The 22694-nt window shown below is 48.8% G+C and overlaps 1 protein-coding gene across 20 annotated transcripts in view; it reads right to left on the reverse strand.

Annotated features, from left to right (window-relative positions):
• CIITA (class II major histocompatibility complex transactivator) overlaps nt 1–19932 on the reverse strand; it is a 62044-nt gene extending 42112 nt beyond the window's left edge. For 4 of the 20 annotated variants that reach the window (XR_007722125.1, XM_050774202.1, XM_050774201.1 and 1 more), the window contains exon 1: nt 19588–19885. Coding sequence is in view for 15 of the 20 variants with exons in the window: in XM_050774202.1 (XP_050630159.1) it covers nt 19588–19870 (283 nt within the window). In the remaining 5 variants the exon portion in view is untranslated. The other 16 variants (XR_007722123.1, XM_050774210.1, XM_050774200.1 and 13 more) reach the window with 10 other exon arrangements.
• Nucleotides 19933–22694: the final 2762 nt, after the last annotated feature.

The raw sequence follows: 22694 nt of genomic DNA on the forward strand, positions 1-22694 counted from the left end.
ACATTTCACATCATTATGGCCTTTTTGGTTCTTGGGTTTGACACCTGTGGCTCAGAGGCCCTTTTCAGGTCCCTTCTAGCTCTGACTTCTGGGAAGATGATGACTTGGAAGGGATGGGTGATTGGGGCATGGAGAGGCAGGATTCAATTCTGTCCTTGAAACCTCTCTTGCCTAAAATAAGCTGTAGAGAGTACAGTTTAAAAACACAACTCAGCCTGGGCGTGGTGGCTCATGCCTGTAATCCTAGGACTTTGGGAAGCTGAGGTGGGTGGATCAGATCACTTGAGCCCAGGAGTTCGAGAGCAGCATGGTCATCATGGCAAAACCCCGTCTCTACAAAAAATACAAAAATTATCTGGGCACGGTGGTGTGCATCTGTAGTCCCAGCTACTCAGAAGGCTGAGGTGGGAGGATCACTTGAGCCTGGGGAAGTCGTTGAGGCTGCAGTGAGCCGTGATTGTGCCACTGCACTCCAGCCTGGGAGACAGAGTAAGACCCTGTCTCAAAAATAAATAAATACATGAAACTAAGTTAAAAAAATAAAAACACAACTCCACCAAGTGAAAGAAGCCAATCTGAAGAGGCTACATACCGTATGACTCCAGCTATTTATCTGAAAAAGGCAAAACAATGGAGATAAAAAGGTCGGGGGTTGCCCAGGGTTATGGGGGAGAGAGGGAGGGATAAATAGACAAAGCATGGGATTTGTAGGGCAGTGAAACAAGTCTGTGTGATACTATAATGTCAAATACATGACATCATATATCTGTCCAAACCCACAGAATCTACAACACCAAGAGTAAACCCTCGTATAAACAAACCATGGACCTTGAGTAATAATGATGCATCAATGTGGGTTCATTGATTATAACAAATGTATCAGTCTAGTGCTGAATGTTCATCATAGGGGAGGCTATACCTGTATGGGGGCACAGGGGGTAGATGAGGGGTGTGAAGCTCTAGCTTCCTTGCTGTCCCAGCTTGAGTGCTCCCTATGGGATTGGCTAAGACCTCTGTTGTGACTGCATTGCACCTCAACTCCTGCTGCTTCCCAACCCTGCTTTCTTCCCTTTTCCTTTGGGTGTTCCCTCCTGTGACTGTCCGCAGTAAACCTCCTGTATGCAAATCTCCATCTCCTACTTGGCTTTCCAGGCAATCTGACCTGAGACAACTTACTTCTACTTTTCCTCCAAGAGGGGCCTGGAAATCCTACAGAACCCCACAAAAGACACCACAGATGCCCCCTCTGAAAGTTCAGGCAAGCCACCTATCTTCTCTGGGTCCCGATTGAGGACCTTGACCTCATAGCAACTTGGAAAATCTTAAAACTCAAATGAGCCATCATCTCCAGCTTGTGCGTTTGCCAGTGAAGGGTAAAGTTATTGCGGGTGAGGGACTTGGTGGTCCCAGGATAAGAATGAAGATGAGCTGTATGAGCTGCAGCCAGGAGACCTTCCGTCCCTGTCCAGAATGCAGGGTTGGGATAAGAGTTCCCTTCCCCACTTGCCTGGTCTGTCCCAGCTCCAGATGGCCTCCCTTCTGCTTGCCACTCCTAGCTGCAGTCAATGACCTGGAAAGGAGTCCAACAAGTTTTTCCTGGAAAGGAACCTGACCCTGGTGCTGGGGTAGGGGGTGGAGTGATGAGGATCTTGTGACTGCAGTTAGAAAAGCCAGGCCCCACACTCCAGTCTTGACCTATCCAGCTCTACTTAGCACAGTCCCCTCAGCACTCTGCTGGGTGCTGCAGACCCCAGGATGAACCATGAGCCAGTCTTGCTTGCTGGGATCTGACTATGGAGTCCAACCATTGGCAGGCTTGGCTGTGAATGAGAATTACCTGGGAAAGGTGTCAAAAACACAGCGTCCTGGGCCTCACCCCCAGTGGCTCTATTCAGGGAGTCTGCAGCCGGGCCCAGGAATCTGTATTTTCTTTCATTTTTTTTGAGACAGAGTTTCACTCTCGTTGCCCAGGCTGGAGTGCAATGGCGTGATCTCGGCTCACCACAATCTCCACTTCCCAGGTTCAGGTGATTCTCCTGCCCCAGCCTCCTGAGTAGCTGGGATTATAGGCATGCGCCACCACACCCGGCTAATTTTGTATTTTTAGGAGAGATGGGGTTTCGCCATGTTGCCCAGGCTGGTCTCGAACTCCTGACCTCAGGTGATCCGCTGGCCTCAGCCTCCCAAACTGCTGGGATTACAGGTGTGAGCCACCATGCCCGGCCTGGAATCTGTATTTTCAAAGATTTATTTTTGGCCGGGCGCGGTGGCTCAAGCCTGTAATCCCAGCACTTTGGGAGGCCGAGATGGGCAGATCACGAGGTCAGGAGATCGAGACCATCCTGGCTAACACAGTGAAACCCCGTCTCTACTAAAAAAAATACAAAAAACTAGCCGGGCGAGGTGGCGGGCGCCTGTAGTCCCAGCTACTTGGGAGGCTGAGGCAGGAGAATGGCGTAAACCCGGGAGGCGGAGCTTGCAGTGAGCTGAGATTCGGCCACTGCACTGCACTCCAGCCTGGGAGACAGAGCGAGACGCAGTCTCAACAACAACAACAACAAAAAGATTTATTTTTATTAATTTATGTGTGTATATATATATATATATATATTTTTTTTTTTTTTTTTTTTTTTTTTGAGACGGAGTCTCGCTGTGTCTCCCAGGCTGGAGTGCAGTGGCGTGATCTCGGCTCACTGCAAGCTCCACCTCCCGGGTTCACGCCATTCTCCCGCCTCAGCCTCCCAAGTAGCTGAGACTACAGGCGCCCGCCACCACGCTCGGCTAGTTTTTTTTTGTATTTTTAGTAGAGATGGGGTTTCACCATGTTAGCCAGGATAGTCTCGATCTCCTGACCTCGTGATCCACCCGCCTCGGCCTCCCAAAGTGCTGGGATTACAGGCTTGAGCCACCGCGCCCGGCCAACTTTATGTATATTTTTTTCTAAGAAAAGATGTTGCTCTGTTGCCCAGGCTGATCTCGAACTCCTGGTCTCAAGCCGTCATCCTGCCTTGGCCTCCCAAGGTGCTGGAATTACAGGCATGAGCCACTGCACTGCGCCCCTTTCTTAATTCTTACATCTTTCCTTCCTGAAGTTTCTCAGCTGCCCTCTGCTGCCATGCCCTTGGTCTAATAGTCACCAGACCCTCAGCCTAGATTTTACAATATCTTCCAGGTCGTTCCTCTCTTGCGGTTTCCCAAACTGCAGGCATTCGTCTTCCATCTTTACAATTTTTTGGGGTCATATTGACATATCACCTGTTGTATAATTTACCTCAGGATTTTCCTTAAATTAATTTTTTAAAGAAACTTAAATAGACCGATTTTAAAAGACAGCTTTCTAGAGTTGAAAGCAGGGAGTCAGACAGATATTTGTCCACCCGTGTACCTAGCAACATTATTCACAATAGTCAAGAGGTAGGAACAACCCACCTGTCTATCAATCAACAAATGAATGGATGAACAAAATATGGGATATCCACATATTAGAATACTATTCCGCCATAGAAAGGAATTACACGCGCCATGACATGGATGAACCTGGAAGACATTATGCCAAGTGAAAGAAGCCAGGCACAAAAAGACAAATATTGTGTAATTCTATTTATAGGAGGTGGCCCAAAACATAGAGACAGGAAGTTGGAGTTACCACGAACTGGGTGGAAGGAGCAGTGGGGAGTTATTGCTTATTGGGTAGAGTTTCAGTTTGGGAGGATGAAAAAGTTCTGGAGAAGGATGGTAGTGGGGGTTGCACAAGAATTTGAAATATTTAATGCCACTGAATTGTACATTTCAAAGTGGTTAAAATGGTAAATTTTATATGTATTTTGCCATGATTTTACAAAAAGAAAACTTTTTTCCCCACGTATAAATGGAGAAGCAAAACCAAACCAACAGTATCACTTGTGGTTGAAAAAGAAACAATGTTACTAAAATAATGTCAACTTGTCTACCACTTTGTTAAAAAGAAATCTTAGCAAGCATTAGGGCACTGTCAAAGATCAGGGAAAATCAAGAGACTTTGTCCTTGATGCAAGAAGGATTGAAGGAATCTGAAAAGTATCTATGTCCTTCCTATGAGAATCGGTGGTAACTAATGCCTCTTTCTGAACTGTCTTTTGACTGTGTGTGTCTTGGTCTTTGGAAACCTCCCATCTGCCTATGCTTTCCTCTCTGAATTTTTTTTTTTTTTTTTTTTTTTCTGAGACAGTCTTGCTCTGTTGCCCAGGCTGAAGTGCAGTAGTACAGTCTCCGCTTTCAGGTAACCTCCACCTCTCAGGTAACCTCTGCCTCTCGGGTTCAAGCGATTCTCATGCCTCAGCCTCCCAAGTAGTTGAGATTACAGGCGTGCACCACCATGCCCGGCTAAAACACAAAAAGGCGTTTTAGTAGAGATGGGGTTTCTCTATGTTGCCCACGCTGGTCTTTAACTCCTGGCCTCAAGCAATCCACCCGCCTCGGCCTCCCAAAGTTCTGGGATTACAGGTGTGAGCCACTGCGCCCAGCCCCTCTCTGATCTTTCTAAACAATCCCTTTAGGATCTATAACAGTTATTCCCAATGCATGAATATTCTTTGGTGGTTTTCCAAAGTGCTTTTTCTGTGCACATCAGACATCATCAAGCAAGCTCTCATGTTTTATCCATTTTACAGATGAACCTCAGAGAGGGGAAGTCACTTGTCAGGGTGACTCAAGGCGAATCAAGGCTAAGTCCAGAAGCTTCCTACCTCCCTCCAGCCACTTCCCTGATTGCCTGGAACTGACCCAGAGTGTCCTTGGGTTAATTTTCTGATTCTGCTCTTCTCAAGGTATCTGAAGTTGGGTCTTAGGACATGAAACCAAGCCCCAGCCATCAGACAGACTGGGTATCAACAGGTTTCTCTCTGACTGCGTGGGACCTGCCCTGCATTTGTGGAGGTTCACATCTGCTTGCTGCACTGGACTGGGCTCTCGGTAGACCAGGGTTCAAATCCTGCTTCTGTAAACTGCTTGCTGTGTGGCGTTAAGCAAAACAAGCAAAACAAAACAAAACACCTCCTGGGACTTCTTTTCTGATAGAGGGTTTGTAACAGGGAGAGAGTAAAGAGATGAGACCACATTAGCGCCTCCCAGTGTCTCTGCCCTGGGGACTTTTGCACCACAAGCGAACATTGGAGTCACCTGGGATAGATGGTTTAACCTGCACGGTCTCAGCCTCACCCCAGGCCTAGCCAACGGAGCCTGGGGGTGAGCCAAGGAACCTGCATCCTAAACAGGTTGATCATCCTAGGTGATGTTCATGTGTGGGAAGCCTGGGATTCCCAGCTCAGTCATCTCCGAAGACCCTGCCTCCAAACGTTCTGAGGTTGTTGGAGACCAGGTCATTACCTAAGGCAGCCGGGGGTTTGCAAGGTGATCATTTGTTGGAGTCAAGTTCCTCTGGTTCCTCTTTCTCCAAGAGGAAGAAGTACCAGTTTCCTTGACCTCACTCCGGAGAAGTATTTATTTATTTTTTCTTTGGAGTGGGGAGCAGAGACTGAAGACTTCCTGCCAAAGTTAGAAACTTCAGGCTGTGACTGGGGAGGGAGCCATGCCTTGAACTTCTAGGCTTTTGCCGCTTCTCCTGTGCCACCTAGGGTGGAGAGGGGTTGTGGGACTCAGGAGGACCACGGCTTTTAAGAGTTACAGACAAAGCTAAGCATGGTGGCTCTGATTCCTGCTTTCCTGGACCCTAAGAAGACCCAATTTCTCACTCCCACCCCGGCATTCGTATGCTGGCTTTCCGAGGCCCTTTAGCCTCTCTCCTTAGAGGGTGTGACTCAGGACCCCAAAGCGAGATACAGAAGTGAGAGATCAAGAGATCGGTTCAGTCCGGGAGACCCCTCCCCCACCCCTCCCAACAACACACACCTTCGCCAAGATGTTCAACGAGAGTTGAGGACTACTCTCATCCTCCGGTTAAAGGTTTGGCTCCCTGCTGCCTCCCTGCACAGGGGCCCCCGCCTGGAAAGCCCAATATCCAAGATTCCAGAGTTAGAGGAGGAATATGACCCAACAGAGAAAGTGAAGCTCAGAGAAGGGCGGCCCTGGTCCAAGGTCTGGAGTACAAGAAGGGCGTGTGTTTTCCTCCGCGCTCAGGTGCGCGCCTCTGAAGGATCCCGGGCACACAGAGTCCGCCAAGGGTGGCCTGGGGCGTGCGTCTGCTGCGCGCTCCCCGTCTGCGCTCCAGCTTCTCTGTAGAAGCTGCCGCCAGGCTTTCTTGCCACCCGCCCACGGCCCTGGAGCTCTGGGCACAGCAAGCCAAGCCCCGGGTTCCCAGCTCCCCGTTCCCATGCAGAGTCGCTCCAGGGATGCAGGAAACGAGGTGTTTCCCGGGTCTACATTCTGCATATTCCATCCGCCCTCCTCCCAGACTTACTGTGTAACCTTGAGCTAGTAACTAACAGTCTCGGAGCCTCGATTCTCAGCCCGACCTTAGGGGCTGCAGAGAAGACTTTGGTCACCTACCGCTGTTCCCCGGGCTCCCGCACGCGCTGCTGGTGGCCTCTCCCTCCCGCCAGCTCTGGGGCCGCGGCGAGTCTGTGGCAGCTCGTCCCCTTATCATCTTACCTCCCCGCCTCCCCGCAGATCTTTTCCCTTTCACTTTCTTTCTGCATCACTAGACGCTGGCCAGGCTGTGGAGCAACCAGGCACCTGCTGTGGCCACCACGTGCTTTATCAGAAGTGGCATCCCAACTGCCTGGGCCCTTCAAGAGGTCCCTACCACCAGTCGGCTCCTCACAGTGGCCAGCTCCACTTCGAGGAAAGTCCCAGGCCCAGAGCCGGAGCCAGGAGCTAGGGAGCCACTTGGGCAAGTGATCAGCAAGCCCTGACTTGCAGAGAGCTCGTCCCCTCCCCTGGGTGGCTCTCTGTTTCTCTCCAACTCAGTCCAACCGTGAAAGTGGCAAACCACCTCCCAGGGCACATGGAGGAGTGAACTGAGCTATTCAGTCCTCTGATGCTGGCCCTACGGAGGAAGACAAAATCTCTCAGGGCCTTCCATGGATGGAAAACCTGTGTCCCCATGACCACACCCCCAGTGGTGGCAAGAGTCCCGCCCTTCCTTTTCAGAGGTCTTGGATTCCTGCTGGGTCTTCCAGGGCATGAGACCTTGAGGTGGTGACTTTCCCTTTTCGGGCCTGTATTTCCTCATCTGGAATTGAGGGAGGGGGCAAAGTCACCTCTGACTTTTCCCCATCAAACCCTTTCCCCTAGCAACTTACAGCGGCACCCAGCAACACCCGCAGACCTGTCATCTCTCTCTGGGTTCAGAGCAAACCATACATTTCAGGGGAGTCTGAGAAAAGGGGTACCTTTTCTCTGTTTCTCTGGAATGGCAGGACCAGCTGAGACCGCACTCTAAATTAAGATGCTTTCCCGGCCCTTTTACCTTGGGGCTCTGACAGGTAGGACCCAGCCGGGTGTGGAGCCAGGCAACGCATGGTGTAGGAATTCCAGCCAGGCAGAAGCTCCTGGAGTCTGGCAGCCCCTCCTCGTGCCCTCAGCTTCCCCAAAGATGCCTTCGGATGCCCAGCTCAGAAGCACACAGCCTCATCACTAGCCTCATCACTAGCCAGTCACCGGTTGGGAGCCCGCCAAGCTAAGCCAACATGCAAAGAAACAAGTGAGGGACTGTCAAAAAACTCTCCCTGCAAGGTGGCCCCAAGCCGTCAGATTTCTGTTTCTGAACACCCTCTAATTTTCCCACACTCCCTTAAATCCTTTAACCATCCGACAACAGCAATGCCAATAAAATTGAGCTCCTATGATGATATTCAGTTCCTACAAACTACTGGGCAGTGTGCTAGGTCCCTCGTCATTACCCTATCATATGGGCTTTCCCACAGGTCCATTTTACACTCCAGGAAAAGTGACTCAGAGAATATAAACAACTTCTTCAGGGGCACACCCTTCGCAGCCAACGGTGGAGCTGCCATGCTGCCTTCAGAGCCAGTGCTAGGTGTCTGCGCTGTGCTCTTCCCACCATCTGTCCCCTTGTCCCCTGCCCCTTTTCTAACAACACCATTTTAAAACTGGGGGAATGGCAGCATCCGCCAGCTCTCACCAGCTGCCAAGGGCTCAACAGCTACACCTCAAGGCTGACTCCAGTTTTGGTTTCCCTGCTTCTCTGGGGATGGAGTAGAGTCTGGCAGAGGTCCCGTTTTGCAGAAGCAGTGCTCAGTATTTACCCAAAGGGATGAGAAAGGATCTTGCTGTGGGCGGAGCCAGGCCAGCATGCTGAGAGTTAATGACACACTGCCCGAAAGTCTGACTTCTAGAACCTTTCGGTGCTGATACAGGATTCACAGTCCAGACACCTGGCTGACCTGAAGGTTCCCTCCGGTGGAAGGAAATAGACAACTCTTTCACATCTTCCAATGGCCTGCCCCAGCAGGACACAGACTCATGTTCTCATCCTCATCCCCGCCCCCAATTCAGAATAGTTTCTCTGTTTATCTAGAATGGCAAGACCAGCTGTGACCGCACTCTAAATTAAGATGCTTTCCCGGCCCTTTTACCTTGGGGCTCTGACAGGTAGGACCCAGCCGGGTGTGGAGCCAGGCAACGCATGGTGTAGGAATTCCAGCCAGGCAGCAGCTCCTGGAGTCTGGCAGCCCCTCCTCGTGCCCTCAGCTTCCCCAAGGATGCCTTCGGATGCCCAGCTCAGAGGCACACAGCCTCATCACTAGCCTCATCACTAGCCAGTCACCGGTTGGGAGCCCGCCAAGCTAAGCCAACATGCAAAGAAACAAGTGAGGGACTGTCAAAAAACTCTCCCTGCAAGGTGGCCCCAAGCCGTCAGATTTCTGTTTCTGAACACCCTCTAATTTTCCCACGCTCCCTTAAGCCCTCCCCACGCGTCTGAATTTCAATTCCTTGTTGTGGATTGCATTTGGTGAAGACAGAAAGTTACACAGAAAGTCTGTTGGGGGAACCTTCAACACTCTGACATTCATAAATGATGATCACAATGGAACCGCGCTGGTGCCAGCTGCCAACATGTGCCATCCTCTGCACGATGGGGCCAGTATCATAGCCGCCCCAAATGCCTCAAGACAAGCTGAGAGCCTCTTTTGGGGACTTCTTAGATGCCGTTCCCCTCTACCATGCCCACCCCCACACGAAATTGCCCTGAATTTCCCTGGACATCATAAGTGGCCCACCTGTCATTTTCATCCCTAGATATTGGACTAAAACACAAGTTATGCCTAAAAGAGTGTTGACCCAAATATAGTACCCTTGTAGCCAGATGGTTTGGGATGACCCACCGATGTGATGCTAAATAATACTGACTCCCACAGGGAGAAAGGTAGTGTCTTTTCCAGGATCTGCGCATCCTCCCAATGGCATCAAGGACGAAGTCTCAGTTTGGTGCTAACATGTCTTTAACACCTCTTCTAATGTATGATCACTTCATTTTATAGAAAGCAGCTCTCTAGCCTCAGAGCCTTCTATAGTCAACAGTATCTTGCTAGAATCGAACATCACTCTGCTTTCTTGTTTAATGGTTACCTCCTGTTTTTGCCATTTTTTTTCCTTTATATTGGAATGTAAAGTTTTATGTGAAAATAAAGTAGATGTCTGGGCCAGGTGGCTTGTACCTGTGATTCCAACATTTTAGGAGGCCAAAGCAGGAGGATTGCTTGAAGCCAGGAGTTGGAGGCCAGCCTGGGCAACATAGTGAGACCCTGTGTCTACAAATTATCATCATTATTATTATTTTTTAGACAGAGTTTCACTCTTGTTGCCAGGCTAGAGTCCAATGGGACGATCTTGGCTCACTGCAACCTCCGCCTCCCGGGTTCAAGTGATTCTCCTGCCTCAACCTCCTGATTAGCTGGGATTACAGGCACTCGCCACTACATCCGGCTAACTTTTCTACAAATATTTTTTTAAAAATTAGCCAGGTATGATGGTGCACACCTGTAGTCCCAGCTACTCTGGAGGCTGAGGTGGGAGGATCGAGCGTGCCCAGGAGTTCGAGGCTGCAGTGAGCTATGATCATGCCACACACTCCAGCCTGGGCAACAGAGTGAGATCCTGTCTCTCTTAAAGAAAAGAAAAGAAAGGTGAATAAAAAAGGTGAGTGGTTAAAAAAATACCCTGTCATAAATAATAGTAAGGTGATACGCAGAAAACACAAAAATGAGGAAGGTGGTACTGAAATGAAGGTTTGGAAGCAATGACTTGCGTGCCTTATGCATTTTTGCTGAAAGAGCACTGGACAGGGAACTTACTAGCAGGTGTGCGACCTTGGCCTCTTTACTTCCTCTCTGTGGTCCTCAGTTTCCCCAGGTGTGAAATGAGAATGATGCCCTTCTTTGAAAGGTGATTACTTTGAAGGCTTCACTGTTTTCAGAAGTCCTGGGGTGAGGAGGGGGGTGGAAATTGCTGGACAAATAAGAAGTGCTAAGAGTCAATTTGAAACAGCCTTGCTTGGTGGGGCTAACAAACGGACATGGTGAATGTCAGAAATTCTAAGAAGGGCCAGGCGGGGTGGCTCATGCCTGTAATCCACTTTGGGAGGCTGAGGCAGGCAGATCATTTGAGGTCAGGGGTTCAAGACCAGCCTGGCCAACATGGCAAAACCCTGTCTCTACTAAAAGTACAAAAATTAGCCTGGCCGTGATGGTGTGTGTGCTACTCGGGAGGCTGAAGGACGAGAATCACATGAACCCAGGAGGCGGAGGTTGCAGTGAGCTTAGATTGTGCCACTGCACTCAAGCCTGGGTGACAGAGACAGACTCAGTTTCAAAAAAGAAAGAAAGAAAAAAAGAAAGAAAGAAAGAAAGAAAGAAAGAAAGAAAGAAAGAAAGAAAGAAAGAAAGGAGGGAGGGAGGGAGGGGGGGAGGGAGGGGGGGAGGGAGGGAGGAAAAGAAAGAGAGAGAGAGAGAAAGAAAGAAATTCTAAGAAGTCTAATTATCCTACGACCTAGTGTCATGGGAGAGGCACCTCTGACTGCTCAGCCATCTTGAGGTCCCATATGGGGGTCCCTTTCTGTTCTCAGAGATAGCTGGCTCTGATGTCCCCCCATCCCGCCCTCAGACCGATGGCCAAGGCAGCTTTGGAACTTAGAATGGGCCAGCCACGACTACCAACTCTCACCTGGATGACTGCAGCTGCCTGGTATATCTTCCCTGTACCAGAGGTTCATTTCAGTACCACCTTCCTCATCTACATCTTCCTTGACTCCTCCAGACCCGGGTCTTTTCCACAAGACCTGAACCTGACGGTGCCTGTGTCAGTGTAGGTCTCTGAGCAGAGCAAGGGACACCCGTCAACCCGTGTGTTTGGCTGATGGCAGAGGATGCACTTTGGCACCCGGAGGCACCAGGGTAGAGAGGCTAGAGATGAGTGGCAGTGGTACCCAGCCAGGAGCTGAGCTGAATTTCAGCAGAGGCAGGTGAAGGTTCAGGGATGGAAAGGGAGCGGGCAGGAAGGCTCAGAGGCAGAATGACAACCTCTGGCACTGAGTGAATGGGGGTAAAGAGCAGGAGGAGGAGTGAAGCCCACCGCAGGCTTCTTATCTGTTGAAACACCTGCCTCGTTGCTTCTGCCTCTTAAAGACTCCTGCAGGGTGGATGCGGCGACTCACACCTGTAATCTCAGCACTTTAGGAGACTGAGGTGGATGGATCACTTGAGGTCAGGAATTCGAAACCAGCCTGGTCAACATGGTGAAACCCTGTCTCTACTAAAAATAGAAAAATTATCCAGGAGTGGTGGTTCATGCCTGTAATCCCAGCTGCTCGGGAGGCTGAGGCAGGAGAATTGCTTGAACCCAGGAGGTGGAGGTTGCAGTGAGCTGAGATCATACCATTGCACTCCAGCCTGGGCAACAGAGTGAGACTCCATCTCAAACAACATCAACAACAACAACAACAACAACAACAACAACAACAACAACAAACTCTTGCAGAGGTGATGAGGATTCCCCGAGCCCAGGTCTGCTTGGGACAAAGTCAGTTCTCTCCTGAGAGGGGACCCCTGTCAGGAGAGGTGCTGCTGAAGCCAGTCTTGCCCTAACGATCTGAATTTATTTGTCTTGAGCCAGAATCTAGCATGGCAGCAACCACTAGCACCCATACTGGGGTCCCCTGACAAGTCCCAGGGAGAGATGGGGAGGAACTTGGTCTTCCAAGTAAAGAACAGTGTTCTGGAAAAATTGCCGGTCCTTGCTGCAGTCTCCCAAAACAGATTTCGCTCAATCCTACCTTCGCACCTTGGTTCCCTGCAAGCCAGGGGAGAACGCTGGGAGCTTGCTCCCTCCCGGCGCTGCTCTCCTGCCTTCTCCCTTTTGGCCTATATTTTAGCCATCCTGAAAAGCTCGAGTTCCCAACTTCATTGCGCCACCAGCTAACTATAATTTTTTGCTTTGCTAGGTTTTACAAAACTTGCTGCAACATTGTTTGGCAATAAAACTTCAACTTTCAAGTTCATAAGCATCATCCCTGCTACCTCCGATTATATCATAAATCTGTTAATGTCTAGGGCCAGGTCTTTAATTTTCTACGGTCACCCCAATGCCTACATAGAACTGAGCATTTGAAAGACACATCATCAGGCTGGGTGCACACTGCACTTTGGGAGGCTAAGGCAGGCATGTCACTTGAGCCCAGAAGTTTGAGACCAGCCATGTGCAACACAGCGAGACCTCATCTGTACAACAAATAAAAAAATTAGCCTGGCAGAGTGGTGCATGCCTGTAGTCCCAGCTACTTGGGACGCTGAGATGGGAGGACAACTTGAGCCCAGAAGGTTGAGGCTGTAGTAAGCTGTGATTGCACCACTGTGCTCCAGCCTTGGCGACAGAGCAAGACCCTGTCTCAAAAAAAATAAAATAGGCTGGGCGCGGTGGCTAATGCCTGTAATCCCAGCACTTTGGGAGGCCGAGGCAGGTGGATCACAAGGTCAGGAGATCAAGACCATCCTGGCTAACACGGTGAAACCCTGTCTCTACTAAAAATACAAAAAATTAGCCGGGTGTGGTGGCGGGTGCCTGTAGTCCCAGCTACTTTGGGAGGCTGAGGCCAGAGAATGGCGTGAACCCGGGAGTCGGAGCTTGCAGTGAGCTGAGATCACACCACTGCACTCCAGCCTGGGCAACAGAGCGAGACTCCCTCTCGAAAAAATAAAAATAAAAAAATAAAATAAAATAAAAGACACACTATTCCACGACCATTTGAAGGAATGAATGGAGTTTTAGATTTGAACGATCAAGGCAGCCTCCAGTTCCAAATGGATGAAGATTCCTCCCCTACTAGATTGAAAGTGCTTCTTCATCTCATGCTTTTTGGTGAAAGAGCACTGGATGGGGAGTCCACCATAATTTCTAGCAGGTGCTAAATAAATGATTCAGGAGAAGGAAAGAAAGGAGGTGAGAAAGGGAGGAAAAGAGATCGGTGAACAGGGAGATAGGTGAGTAGAATACAACTGCTATGTATCCAAATTAGGGAGGAACATGGGAGAGCATATGAGAACCTGGACCTACTGATGGATTGTTGTATAGGGGGCTTAGTTGGTAGGAAGGCAGGAAAATATTTTGACATGTAAATATATGGGAAATATATGGGTGATTAGGTAGGTACAGAAATTGATTAACTGATAAGTAGACATGAGTAAATAAGTATATAAGTATGTAGGTAGTAGATATAAATAGATAGATTGAGGAGTAGATTACCACCATAAGACAGGGCAAGAGGCTGGCCACGGTGGCTCATGCCTGTAATCCCAGGATTTTGGGAAACTGAGATGGGTGGATTGCTTGAGGTCAGGAGTTTCAGACTGGCCTGGCCAACATGATGAAACCCTGTCTCTACTAAAAGTACAAAAATTAGCTGGGCATGGTGGCAGGTGCCTGTGATCCTAGTCATTCAGGAGGCTGAGGCAGAAGAATTGCTTGAATCTGGGAGGCAGAGGTTACAATGAGCTGAGATCATGCCACTGCCCTCCAGCCTGGGCTACAAAGCAAGACTCTGTTCCCCAGCCAAAAAATAATAGTAATAATAATTAATTTTAAAAAAAGACAGGGTGAGAATAATGATAATAACAATAATAAAAAGAAATAGATATGAGAAGGTAAGTAGACAGATCAGGAAAGTTGGAGGGCAGGCAGGTAGGTGGATGGGAGAGTAGACAGTAAGGAACGCAGGTGAACTGTTCAAGGTCATAGCAACAGAGAATAGAAACCGTCCCTGGTTGGAGAAGTGCCAGGCTTAGGGGCAAGTTGTGTTTGGAACAGTCTGGCCTGGGAAAACCCATGGGGAAATGCCAGCTTCCGGATGCAGGTGTGTCTCCTTCTGTGGTTCCTGGGGTAGAGGGCCAGAGAAGCACTCCAAGGTGAAAAGCATGAGTTCCTCACCAACACATCCCCTTTCCTGAGGCAAAGGAGGTTCCCAGGATCAGAACAGGGGCTAGTTCTCAGGAAAGGAAGCCCAGAAGGAGGGAGGGCACAGCCTCTATCCTCTCTGGTATGTCACAGCTCTGGTTTCTCACATCCAAAGGATCAGATGGGGAAGGAAGCTGGAGGAAGGGAGCTTACCGATTTGGGAAGTGTTCCTACCTTTCCAATAAATCAGGCAACTTCCCAGAGGGAGGCTTTGTTCTATTCTTCCTAGAACTGAGACCTCATGGGCGAAAATACCACACAATGAAAACAGAACAACAAAAACAACCAACAAAGCAGAGTCAAAGGAATCAATAAAATCTAAGACCCTGGCAGGGGTGCCCTACAGCCTCTGAGAAAGTGTGCAGAATGGGCCCCTTCATGCTGTGCCTTCCATGGTCAAACCTAAGGCCAGCTAAGGCTGCCCACACTTAGAGTCATCTTTCCACCATTCACGTTGGGCTTGTGGTTGCCTCAGACGCCAGCCTCGAGGCTGAGTCAGAACCAGCTTCCTCTTGCAGGAAATGCATGGGTCTTACACTGAATGATGTCCCTGAGCCCTTAGATCAGTGACTCCGAATGCTATTATCATCTCCACTTTGTAGATGGGGAAACTGAGGCAGGGTTCCCAGGAAGTGCTCAGAGTCATATCTCTTGGAATTGGGAAGGCAGGACAGGCACTCAGGCTGTCTGAGGACATGGCCCATGTGCTAATTCAATGCCTCAACCCAAGGACAGGGGCCACATTGATTCAGTTCTCAAACATGCACAGTACCCAAGCACTCAGCACTGCGTTTTGCACAGAGTAGGTGTCTAGATATTGTTTGGGGCCCCCAGTGAGACTGCAGTAATTATTTTTCTCGGTGCTTCAAACCCCTGGTTTATCTTCTTCCTGTTCAATTCTCCTTGCTGTTATCCTCCTTATAGTGGTCTGATGTTTTTACAGTGTGACCTAATGCCAAGCACTGCCTTGGAAGGTTTCTACCTACCATCTCATTTAACCCTCACTAGAGCCCTGGGAGATTCGTGTCATTGCTCCCATTTCAGAGATGAAGAAACTGAGATTCCGAGTGGTCTAGTCATGTGGCTAAGGTCACATGGTGCATAAAGAACAGAGGATGGCCTCAGACCCAGAGTTGTCCAGCTGTCCAGCTGTCCAACCTCCAGCCTGGTTCTTTTTCCATCATCACCCATCCTAGCTCCCCCTTCTTTGGCTTCTGACAGGTGTTGTCCCGATGTTGTCACCCACTGTTGACCAGGGACTGCCTGAATGTTTGCTTTAACTTCCTATTGAGGCACCTGAGTTCCTCCAGGGCAAGGACCTTGACTCTTGGGACTCACTGGAGCTTTCATGGGACTGGATGCACAGAGGTTGCTCTGTGTAGCATAGAGCGAAACCCCTAAGCTCCCATCTCCAGAATTGAGCTTTCTGCACAATTGCAACTAAGGTACTGCAATATCTGAAGGTGCCTTCTGAATCATCAATTTCACTTTGAAGATTGCCGACCTATTTGGGGTAGATTTATGGTAGCCCCTTGCGTTGTTTAGGAGAGGAAGCCAAAACAGTACTTTTTTTGCAGAAAGTACAGCAATTGGCCAGGACTCATGAGACCCCATAGTCTCCCTCTTCAGAATATGACCAGAGGCAAATCACTTAACTTCTCTGTGCCTCAGTTTACTCGTTAGTAAAGGAGGAATAATGGTATTACAAGAACTATCCATTCATCCATCCACCCACCCATCCACCTACCCATCCACTCAATATTCAACAAATATATATTGCATACCTACCGTGTGCTCAGGCCCTGTGCTAGGTATTTGGGACATATTGTGATCAAAACATAGATCCATGTTCACATGGAGTTTATTTTCCAGTGGGAGGGTCAAACAATAAACAGCAAACACACAATACAAAAGTAAGATATACAGAAGGTGGGGAGCCAGGCGCAGTGGCTCACGCCTGTAATCCCAGTACTTTGTGGGGTGGATGGATCGCTTGAGGTCAGGAGTTCAAGACCAGCCTGGCCAACGTGGTGAAACACTGTCTCTAAAAATACAAAAATTAGCCTGGTGTAGTGGCTTACACCTGTAATCCCAGCTATTTGGGAGGCTAAGGCATGAGAACTGCCTGAACCCAGGAGGTGGAGGTTGCAGTAAGCTGAGATCTCACCACTGCACTCCAGCCTGGGTAATAGAGTGAGACTCTGTATAAACAGACAAACAAACAAAAAAGTGGGGAAAAAAATCAATCTGGGGAGGGGGCTCAGAGTGTGGAGGGAGGAGCTGCAATTCTAAATGGTTTGGTCAGGGCAGGCCTCGTTGATAAGCTGCAAAGAGTAGAAGGAATTTAGGAGGTTGACCAAGAGAATGCTCGGAGAAGAGTGCTCTAGACAGAGGGAATGGCATGTGCAAAGGTTCTGAGGCAGACAGTGTGCTGAGCATGTCCGAGGAACAGCAAGGGTGCCAACGTGGCTGGAGTAGATGAATGAGGCAGACAGGAGTAGGGGATGAACAGCAGGGAGGTGATGAGGTGGGAAATTGTCCAGATTGTGGGCCGTTGTCCAGATTTAGCTTTTTCTCTGAGTGACGTGGGAGCCAGTGGAGCATTTAGCACAGCAGAGGGCCAAGGTCGTTACAGAGTGGTTCGGAGGGAGGGTCACAAAATCCCCACATGGATGATTTCCTTTTCTGAACTCCCATAAAAATGAGTCAGTGCCCTTTGTTTACAAACCATGCAATTCTCTTGCCCTGTCCTCTTTCCTCCCCTCTGAGAGCTGTCCAGCAGCAGCACACCTGCCCACTGTAGAGGGTCAGGCCTGGCAGCCCTGGAGGGAAGCTGGCTGCAGAGCAGAAAGAGAAAGCAGGAAAAAAGCAATTTGCCCTATACCCCTCTCAGCTCCCCAAAGACCACACTGGGCCCTGAGTGCAGTTCCACTTTCTGGAGTCACATGAGATCAGAAATAAAAATATTACCTCCCGAGGGAGGAAACACAGTTAAATAACAGGAACCAGCACTCTCGGAAGGAGGGGGTGGGAGGGGCTGGAGTGTCCGGCAGCAGCCTGTGAGGGCACATGTGGCTGGGGCGGGAGGGGCTGCAGCCAGGGAGAGAGGAAGGTTCTGGCTTCTCCCCCAGTTGGCATCTGTGCCGCCATCGAGACCACACTGACTGTCTGAACCCCTGTTGAGAAGCCAAGGGAGAATGTTTGGGTGGTAAAGATGCCCCCTTGCCTAGCTGTTTGTTAGGAGGAAGAGAATGAAAGATGAGGCCAAGAGACGATGGAAACCACTTGGGTGAGAATTTGACCATAAAAAGAGCCAACCCCGTAGAAATGTATGTCTTGGCAGGAAAGTTGGTAAACAGCATTGATCTGGTGCCCAAGATAAGGCCGCCAAAACGCATTTGATGCCCTGAAGGTTAAGTTGAAGATCAAAGCTTGTCTGTCTTCAAATCTAGCCTTCACCACTTCCCACCTGGGGGACCTGGGCAAGTTGTGTCACCACTGGGTAGAGTCTGTTTTCTTCTCTAAGTGTTAAATACGGATGAGGATCAAAGGGCTCAAGGTCAAGGGAGAAGTAAGTAAGAGGGTTCTAGATTGTGGTTAGGAAGTTTCTGGCACACTAAATACTCAAAAAATGTCAATCACTGTTATTCTCTCAAGACTTGCATTTCAGAAGGAGATAGAGCTAACATCGTCTTTAGAAAGTTATGACCATGTCGGATGCGGTGGCTCACGCCTGTAAGCCCAGCACTTTGGGAGGCCAAGGTGGGAGGATCACTTGAGCTCAGGGGTTTGCGAGCAGCCTGGTCAACACAGTGAGACCTCATGTCTACAAAAAGTAATTTTAAAAAAGTATCCAGGCATAGTGGTACCTGCCTGTGGTCCCAGCTGGTTGGGAGGCTGAGGTGGGAGGATCTACTTCAGCACCGCAAGTTGAGGCTGCAGTGAGCTGTGATCGTGCCACTACACTCCAGCCTGGGCAACCAAACAGACTCTGTCTCAAAAAAAAGAAAGTAAGTTGTGACATTGCAATGAAGGGAGGACTTCTTTGTAACTGGGTAGGAGACATAAAAAGTTGGAGGAGCCAAGAATGTGAGTGGACAGAGTACAGTACAGGCTTGTCTTTCCGGTTTAAGATGATTGTGTCACCAATGCTCTTAAAAATAAGGCATTCATTCTCTCTCCCTCCAAGCGAGTTCTTATTCTCTGTTTCTCATCTTTCTTTCCCCTACCTTCTCCCTTTTTCTCTTCCTCCGTCAGCCTCCCCTTTCCTTCCTCTCCCTCCCTTTTCTCCCTGTCTCTGCCTGTCTGTCTGTCTCTTTCTGTCTGTCTTTCTCTCCCTTCCTTTCTCACTCTCCCTCTGTCTCTGGGTTTCTGTCTCTGTGTGTCACACAGACACACACATGCACACATAAGCAAATGCATGCAAACGCACACATGCTCATGCACACACATACACACAAGGTGAGCTCTGCTTTCAGCTCTTTCTCTGGCTCCTCCTTTCTCTGCACCCCATTTCTCTATTTTTTTTAGATGGAGTCTCCCTCTGTTGCCGAGACTGAGTGCAGTAGCACAATCTTGCCTCATTGCAACCTCTGCCTTCCGAGTTCAAGCAATTCTCCTGCCTCAGCCGCCTGAGTAGCTGGGACTACAGGCACCCACCAGGATGTCTGACTGATTTTTGTATTTTTTAGTAGAGACAGGGTTTTGCCATGTTGGCCAGGCCGATGTTGAACTGATCTCAGGTGATCCACTTGCCTTGGCCTCCCAAAGTGCTGGGATTACAGGCATGAGCCACTGCGCCTGGCCCCATTTCTCTCTTTTTGATTCACAATGATTGTGCCTGCATCCATCTTCCCCACTAGACTGCGGGCCCCTTGAAGGCAGGAGCTGATCTATCCATCCATGCCCCGTTAATGTTGGTGTATCATCAGGGCTCAGTGAGTGAACCCAAGCAGGCATTTGGCTGCATGCCCCTGGGATGGTTCCTTCCAGCAGAGTGGGAAGCAGCAGCGTACACTCCAGCACACCCAGCAACAGCGACAGTGCTCCAAGTTTTCACTGCTCCTGCCAGCTCACCAGACACCAGTCTGCCTTCCCGTTGACTTCTCTTTCAGAGAGGAGGGAAAATCCTTGAGCTGCCTACAGTCTGTCATTGCTCTTTGATTAAAAGTGATGCCAACTTACCATCATGGTCACTGTGGCCGGGGCCCCTCTCGGCTGCTGGGGACTGCAGCCCACTCTGGGCCCACCCCAGGAGGGCCAAGTCCAGGTCTCCTTTCTCTAGGAGGGTCAAAGAGATCTTCCTGGCCAGAGCCTCACTATCAGGCTCATGGAGCAGGGTGCAGTGGTATTCCCTGGAGAGGAGCTCCTCCTTCAGCAGGCTGTCCAAGAGGGCCTGCACCTGGCTGGGCTGATGGCTGGAGAGCAGTATTCGCACCTGAGTCAGGATGGCCTGGAAGTTGTTCATGGCAGCCCTTGGAGTCAGGGCAGCTGCCCCGGCCAGTGCCTGGGATCTCCGCTCACCCGGCGTGCAGCATCCAAAACATGAAGTGAAATCCAGGACGAGGGAACCTCTGCAATTTATTGCAGTTTATTTCTACTTAGGAAGATTTCCTCTTTTGTGTTGTAGGCTGGGGTTCCTGAAGAACGGATGGATATTGGCTTTTGGGTTGATTCAGACTCCACAGGTATTCTCTGGGTCCTACCCAGGTGCATGTGCCAGAGAGGCCCACATTCTTCTGTTGGAGCCAATCTCGTATTGCTAAGAGGAAGGCAACATGCCTCTGTAGAGGACCTATAGGGTAATAGGTCTTTTCAGATGTTTTATCATAGCAAGAAGGCATTGTGGTATAGAGGTTAAGCAAATAGGCTTGGAGCTAATCTGCCTATGTTCAAGTCTCAGATCTGCTCCTTGACAATTATGTGACTTTGGGCGTGTTAAGTAGCATTTTTTTTTTGGCAGGGTCTTGCTCTGTTGCCCAGGCTGGTGTGCAGTGGCGTGATCATACTCACTGCAGCCTCAAGTTCCCAGGCTCAAATGAACCTCCCATCTCTGTTTCCCGAGTAGCTGGGACTACAGACTCACACCATCATGCCCCGCTAATTTTTTATTTTTTGTTTTTAACAGAGACAGGGTCTCACTCTGTTTCCTAAGGTGGTCTTGAATTCCTGGGCTCAAGTGATCTTCTTGCCTCAGCCTCCCAAAGTGCTGGGATTACGGGTGTGAGCCACCAGCCTGTCTTAATTAGCATTTTTAGTCTCTGTTAACAGTACTTACGTTATAGGGTTGTTGGGAAGATTAAATGAGATAACATAAATAGAGTTCCTAGTGCATTATCTACAACATGATGTTAATACAATAAATACAAACCATCATTATCATTATTAGTGATTAATCATGCAAACTACTATCACCTTGAGTTTAACCTCACAAAACCTCAGTCTCCTCATCTGCAAAATTTCCCACTAAAAGCAATCCAAGCTCATATACATTTAAGGGGCTTAAATTAAGTGGACCTAGTAAGCACTTAACGAATACTGACTATTTGTTAAGACTATCCCCAACTTACTAATGCACAAAACTGAGGATTTGCATAGAAGCCAGTCTGGTTTATGATTCTAAAAATCCCCAACCCAGTTTTAAAGAACCCATAGGCGAGTGTTCTCCTGCCCATTCTGTAACATGCCGTGACTTTGTTTCCTTCCAGACTCAGGACTACCATCTCTCAGATGGGGCCATTTGCATTATTCACTTAAATGAGACAAAGGATTTCCATTTCCAATATGGCTGACCAGCTCCCATATGATCACTACCACAGGTAACAACTATAAACTCTGGGGAGAATATAAAAAACAACTATCTGAAGGCACTGGAGAGTGACAGGCCAGGCAGATACCGGAAGGGAGTCAGCACACGGATAATGAGAATATCACCAGTGAATTTCCTAGTTCATGAGTTTAGTCTGAAGGCAAATTTCAATCAGTGCTGTGCAGGGCAGTTAAGACTCTTATTTTAAAAAGGGGGGGAAAAAAAAAGGCTGGTCATGGTGGCTCACAGCTATAATCCCAGGACTTTGGGAGGCCGAGAAGGGAGGATTGTTTGAGCCGAGGGGTTTGAGACCAGCCTGGGTAACATGGAGAAACCCCATCTCTGCTAAAATTACAAGAGTTAGCTGGGTGTGGTGGCTCATGCCTGTGGTCCCAGCTACTTGTAAGTCTGAGGTGGGAGGATCGCTTGAGCCTGGAGAGGTTGAGGTTGCAGTGGGCTGTGATACTGCCACTATGTTTTACCCTGGGCCACAGAGTGAGACTGTATCTCAAAAAAAAAAAAAAAAAAAAAAAGGAAAAGTTTACTGCCCTTTACAATCAGAGGATAGAATTTGGGGCAAAAATAGCTACTGGAAAGTAGAAATCCCAGACAGAGAGGGAGAAAAGAGTAGCCCCAAATTCTGTGTATAACTGCCCAAATATCTGGCTGGCCTCTGGACCACATATGTATTCATAGGTCAGACTCCAAGCAGCTCAGCTAAGGCTGAGCTAAATTTTGAGCTGCAATGGGTGTAGGGGTAGGAGATTTTGCATTTGATTCCAGCCAAGTTATATTCCTACTGAAATAAAATCCAAAAATATTAACGCTGTTCAGATTATAACAGAATCCAGGGTGTTCATGACATATCCCTAATGTCCTGTGTTCAATACAGTATTACTTGACATAGGCCAGGTGCAGGGGCTCATGCCTGTAATCCCAGCACTTTGGGAGGCCAATGCAGGTGGATCACAAGGTCAGGAGTTCAGGACCAGCCTGGCCAACATGGTGAAACCCTGTCTCTACTAAAATTACAGAAATTAGCTGGGGATGGTTGCGGGCACTTGTAATCTCAGTTGCTCAGGAGGCGGAGGCAGAGAATTGCTTGAACCCAGGAGGCAGAGGTTGCAGTGAGCCAATATCGAGAGCCACTGTACTCCAGCCTGGGTGACAGAGCAAGACTCTGTCTCAAAAAAAAAATAAATAAAAACAAAATTACTTGACATATAAAGAAACAAGAAACAAGTAACATTTTCAAGAGAAAAAGACAATCAATGAAAACGCCTCAAGATGATGCTGATGTTGAAATCAGCAGACAATGATTTTTAAAGCTAGGATTATAACCATGGAGGAAAAAGACATCAAAGATGTAAAGGAAAATACGCTCATCAAAATGAAAAGATAGGAAATTTTAGCATAAAAATAGAAACCATAAGAAATAGAATCTATTAAAAAAATAACCAAATGGAAATTTTCAAAGTGAAGA

Source organism: Macaca thibetana, chromosome 20 (genome assembly GCF_024542745.1).
Source record: "Macaca thibetana thibetana isolate TM-01 chromosome 20, ASM2454274v1, whole genome shotgun sequence".
Taxonomy (NCBI): Eukaryota; Metazoa; Chordata; class Mammalia; order Primates; family Cercopithecidae; genus Macaca; species Macaca thibetana.